The sequence below is a fragment of the Trichechus manatus genome, unplaced genomic scaffold, assembly GCF_000243295.1.
Source record: "Trichechus manatus latirostris isolate Lorelei unplaced genomic scaffold, TriManLat1.0 scaffold00029, whole genome shotgun sequence".
NCBI classification, from domain to species: Eukaryota; Metazoa; Chordata; class Mammalia; order Sirenia; family Trichechidae; genus Trichechus; species Trichechus manatus.
The window spans coordinates 10,952,345-10,958,417 of NW_004443965.1; the positions used below are offsets into that span (position 1 = coordinate 10,952,345).

A 6,073-nucleotide genomic window follows, 5' to 3' on the forward strand; every position below is an offset into this window, starting at 1 on the left:
ACTCGATGGGTTTGGTTTTGGTTTGTGGTATAACAGTTAAGTGCACAACTGCTAATCGAAAGGTTGGTAGTTTGAACCTACTCAGAGGCTCTGCGGGAGAAAGACCTGGTGATCTGCTCCTGTAAAGATTACGGCCTACAAAACCCTATGGGGAAGTTCTCCAGTCACATGGGGTTGCTATGAGTTGAAATCACCTTGACAGTACCTAACAACAACAAAGCTGAGGGAGAGGACAGATCAGAAAGTGAGATAGGACAGTTAACTGTCACCATGTGGCACTCTATCAAGAGTATGATCAATTCCAGCTCACTATCATGCAAGGCCAAAACAAAAAAAAACAACCAAACAAAACCAGTTGCAATCAAGTCAATTCCAGTTCATGGTGACCCCATGTGTGTCAGAGTAGAAATGTTTTCTATGGCTGATTTTTTGCAAGCAGATCAGTAGGCCTTTCTTCCTAGGTGCCACTGGGTGGACTAGAACCACCAACCTTACAGTTAGCAGCCAAGTGCTTAAAAATTTGCTCCACCCAAGGACTCTATCATGCAAAGCCAATCATTATTTCTGAACAGATCTAATTGTTAGGAAACTTTCTCCTGAAGCCTCTTCATGTAGCCTTTAAAAACAAAAGTTTTTAATGCAACATCATGCAAAAATGATGATGCTAATACCAACAATGTACGTTTACTGAATATTTAACACGTGCTAGGTATTGGGTTAAGTTGCTTTACATGGTTCATCTCATTCAATCATATATTTAATGACTCTATGACATAAAGTGACTGGCCCAACAAGTTTGATGAAATTGAATCCACTGACTCTAAAATTAATCTGCAAGAATAAAGGTGTAGACGTGGGAAAAAGTCAAAATAATTTTGGGAAAAAAAGGATGGATTATTAAATGTTCAATAATCAAATAGTAAGAGTCTTGGTTAAAAAAAAAAAAAGACAGTATATAGCCCAGAAACAGATAACAGAATTTAATGTCATCTCTTGCTACATTAGTGCTTTCATATTAACATGAGCAATCTCATTACATATACAACTTGATTCATAAACAAACATTTTTGGCTTATAATAACCAAGAGTCTGGTTAACAGAGCTAGGAAAATCAAGTTAAGTTCTTTTTTTCATGATTGATGTTGATGCATTCTCCTGTTCTGTCAATGTACTATTTCAAGTATAATAAAAACAGCCTTATTTTATGTAAAAATAGTTCCCAAGCAGTGGTAAGAAGACACGTAATTCAAACCCAGTCATGACTGGCTTCAGTTGTTTTAATGTTTGCACTAAACAGCACAGCAAAATGGGAAACACTAATCTTTTTGCCAGCTACCAAATTCCTGTTTGCTTTAAAAAGGTTTATTAGGTTTTATTAGTGTAATGACAGAGTCAGAGAAGGTAACTATAATTGCTTATTATCAATATCATCTCCCTAATGTTATACCTTAGGTTTTCATGAATATAATCTCCACAATTCTGGACAACAATATATGCTTATGTAACTTTTAGAATTACATGCCCTTACGGCAAGAAACAAACATCAGAAAAATGGCATCACAAATCAGGAAGGAAAGGAAGAATAATTAATACATGGATTTCCTAAAGAGAAAAAAAAATCCATTTTTTATGTTTTACTTCCAAATAAATTTCAGACTGACTACAAAATATAGGTGGAATTGCTGCTTTATTGGAGGGGGAAGAATTTACTAAAAAAGAAAGATAAAGGAGGAGGACTGAAATGGCTATACAAAATGAGAACATCCAAATGGCATTACGAAAAAATGTAATTCTACTAATGCTAAAACCTATTAGAATAAGTTTTTGTTTTTGCCTATCCAATGGTCAAGATTAGGAAAATTATGATTAATGACTGGCAAATGTTGTATTAGGACAGACACTGCTGGTGGAGTGTCAATTGGCATAACTTCCCTGGAGAGCACTTTCGAATATTTATAAAAAGCCTTTAAAATGTTCATACCCTTTGATCGTGATAAAAATCACTTCTAGGAATTGTACCTGAAGGAAACAACCATTTATGAACAAATGCAAAGATGTTCACTCTAGGATTACTTTAAATAAGGAAAAACGAGTAAACATCTTAAATAGTTAACAGAGGAATAATCAACTATATAACCATGGTTATGTATAACTGTGGCGCCCTGGTGGCACAGGGGTTAAGAGCTCAGCTGCTAACCAAAAAAAGATCGGCAGTTCAAATCCACCAGCTGCTCCTTGGAAGCCCTATGAGGCAGTTCTACTCCGTCCTATAGGGTCGCCATGAGTCGAAATCGACTCAATGGCAACAGTTTTTTAAAAAAAAATATATAACCATATAAACACGCTATGCACAATATGATGGAATTTTACACACCAACTGAAAGCTAACACCAATTGAAAGCTAATGACATGGAGGAAAGCTCAAAACATACAGTACCTGCAAAGAGCAAACAAGAAAATAGTATAACCAAAATTTTAAGCACTAACTATAGGCCAGAGGCCATATTAAGTGCTTTACATATTACCTAACCCAAGCTCTTCTAAACACTGAGATATATGGTATTTAGTACATGGCACATAAAAAACATCAAAAGCCAACACATAAAACATACTAGGTGGTTTTCAAAGGATTGTGAAAATCCAGGAGATTTAAAATATTCTGTATTTTAATTTTTTTCCCATGAGCCTGTAAACTTTACGTTCAGAAGTAAGCAAGCATTATTTTCGAAAAGTAATGGATCTAGTAACATTCTTTGGGTAAAAAACAGGCTTAGCAATAGGCTAACTTGAAGTTGCATAGCATCATTTTGGAGGAAAAACAACAAAACAGAGATCAGGTTAAATTATAAGAATTATAAATAGTAGAGAACTATGTCATGAATTATCCAAAATTTATTTTAGAATAAACTGTCCTCATATATTTTCAAAAAATTGCAATTGCTTCTTGAAAAATATTTTTACTTACGCCAAAAATAAAATGAAGCCTGACTTCTTTAGAACCTTACTCCCTGATGGCAGAAGAATGTAACCTAACCATGTAAAATGAGGAATCACTGTTCAGAAATAAATTAAAACCAAAACTGTTGCCACTGAGTCAATGCTGACTCATAGTAGAACTGCCCCATAGGGTTTCCAAGGCTAAAAATCTTTACAGAAGCTGACCCTGAATCTTTCTACTGCAGAGCTGCTGGGTGGGTTCAAACCACCAACCTGTTGGTTAGCAGCTGAGCGCTTTAACCACTGTTGTCACTAGCGCTTCTTAAATTTAAGAACAAGGTAGCATTTTTAAGAAGGAACACTTACTTAGGAAGATGCCTTACAAGTACATCTTTGCATATTGGTTGCTCAGCCAAAGTGAGCCAAAATTCACAAGCTTCTAAAGCGACATTTTCATCTTGATCTTGAGTCCTCTGAAGCATGTACTGTAAACAAACGAATCTTATTATTCAGTTTAAACCACACAATTAAAATAAACTCAATTCTACATCAGCAAGTTAACAGTCCTTTGTTATAGCCTTGTACTTCATAGTGGTTCTCAACCTAGGTTTTGGGTAATTTTTAAAAGCTTACTAGGTGATTCTAAAATGCAGCCAAATTTAAGCAGCACGGCTTTTGAATATCACCCAATGACAAGTGTTCAGAGCATGTAGTGTTCATCGGCGTCTGTACAGGTGTATCTTATTTTATGAAACCAGTAAGATTTTTGAAATGCGGTATTAATAATCAAGTATTAAGCCTTCTTAGAAACATCAAAATAAATAACTCCATTTTAATAACTTTCCTAAAATGAACTCTTCTTATAACATAACCATTCAAGATGTCTCTTGAAATGTTATTCATAGACTTTCATGCATTTAAAGAATATATGCATATTTAAAGTATAAAGCCAAAAAACATTTTTAAAAAATTTGGAAAGAAGTAGTAACATTTCTTGACATGATTATAAAACATAATTCCCAACAAAATAGGTTTATCATGTCCTCTGAACATACCAAGCCAAATTCACTTTTAGTTGAAGGAACACCTGATCTCAAAATCTATCCAAAGACATGGTATTTACCCGTTTTTAAGAAACTCCTACACGTAAGAACAAATAAATGTAACTAAAAGTACTCATGTGACTTCCAATGTATCTGTGGCTGGAATTGGAGTGAATTGATGAATTCCTTATACATATCCTCTACTGGAGAGAAACATCTCACATGACAAAATACGGCAACACATAGTTGTCACAGGCTAGTCCCCATTACATGCCACATCATGACCTATTCCTATGCTAGAAAGTATTGCTGGAGAAAGAACTGTAGCATTGTAAATTAGGTCCCCCGGCTGTGACCTGGTCCTAGCAACCGACAAAATGTCTTTTTTAAACTTTCTGGTTAACTCCACACATCACTAAGCTTTCAAACAACTCCACCTGATGCTTCTAAATATTTCACAGAGAAAATAGGCTCATCAAAGAAAACTTCATTTATCTCCATCTTTATTGCTACGTATTATCTCTATGACTATCTTTCCTAATGTTTTAGGAAAGACGTTCCTGCACATCATGGATGCTAATTTTCTTTGGATAGGTCTTAGACCCCATCCTAAAGATCCTCCCTCTCTAGTTATCCCCTCCTTCACACCACAGGGAGCTCTAAAGTGAAAGAGAGGCTCCAGATAAACATACTATTTAAAATACTTCCAAAGCTATACAACATTTACATACAACTATACCCCGTAACCCATTGCCATCAAGTCAATTCTGACTCATAGTGACCCTACAGGGCAGAGGAGAACTACCCTATAGGGCTTCCAAGGAGTAGCTGGTAGATTTGAACTGCTGACCTTTTAGTCAGCAGCCATAGCTCTTAAACCCGGTGCCACCAGGGCTCCACAATTATACCTGGCAATATGAAAATTAAGTGCTACAGTTTGATTCTAGCAGTACTTAGTACTGCCAAACAATAAATTACTTTGTTCCAATAATTACACCTTGACACTACGTATTCCTTTCTTCAGATATGGCTGAACTGTGATCAATATACTTAAAATTACTTTAATTCCCTCCTAGGGATTGAAAGAGACCCTTTCAAAATCTCAATGGTCTGCTGTAACTGTCATGGTTATGTCGTTTCTACTCCTAGGGATTTCTTCACTATGATAAATCATAAGTTGTTCAGATGAATTTTACCACTAATGGGTAGAAAGCAACTCTTAACTTTAAACTCCAATGACACACGATTATGCCACTTAAACTCCAAAAATTTTGTCATTTAGCCTAACCTATATCTAGTAAACAAAAATAATCTATTTCCTAGTTGTCCACGTTAAAAGCTAGCTATTTCTTAAATAACTTTTTTTCTCCTGTAACATCTTAAATCTCACGAAAGAAAAACCCCTATGAAGATGATTTATGTAAAATTTGTAAGATAATCATTAACTATTTAACTCCCCCTCCCGCCACCCCATCCAATGTGTTAAATAACTTAGAAAACAATGGTTTCACAACATACATTTTGTGCCCAAGATTTTTTTTGAGGGAGAGGTTCAAGTTGCTTGAGTTACCTCAACTATATTATGCATGTGAGGAAGCAGGCGATCCATTCGAACTTCAAGCAACATCACAAGAGCCCGGCACACATTTTTCCGTACCTCTGGTTCTTCATCACCAGCCAATGCAAACAGATTCTATTACAGAAGAAACACATTTTTTCCCCTAGTTTAAAAATTCTGATACATTAGAAAGGTGTATACATAAAAATGAGTAATCTTCAAGTTGGTAACATTTAAAGAAACCTAAAAAGATACAGTACAAATAATGACTGAATTAATTGGCCTACAATATTAGGCTACGAAGTAAGACAATTAAATGTGGGATAATAACTGCCAAAAATTGTGATTTCAGTAAACAATTTAAAGCCATTCTTTGGTAGTGTAGGATCCGTTGTGTTCTGAAGTTATTTTTAGTTTATTAGAATCATGTCATTAGGGCAAAGGGGCATTCACCCAACTCACCCAGAAACAGAAATAATCATTAAAATACAATTTGATTTAGATACTTGGACCTTCACATGTTACCTGCTGGACT

General features: G+C 35.3%; 1 protein-coding gene across 1 annotated transcript in view; it reads right to left on the bottom strand.

Annotated features, from left to right (window-relative positions):
* TNPO1 (transportin 1) overlaps positions 1-6,073 on the bottom strand; it is a 100,982-nt gene that overhangs the window by 27,573 nt on the left and 67,336 nt on the right. Inside the window, exons 8-9 of the mRNA XM_023729452.1 lie at positions 5,551-5,673; positions 3,304-3,422 (exon numbers count right to left, since the gene is read on the bottom strand). Of these exons, the coding sequence (XP_023585220.1) occupies positions 3,304-3,422; positions 5,551-5,673 (242 nt within the window). The remainder of the gene's footprint in view (positions 1-3,303; positions 3,423-5,550; positions 5,674-6,073) is intronic.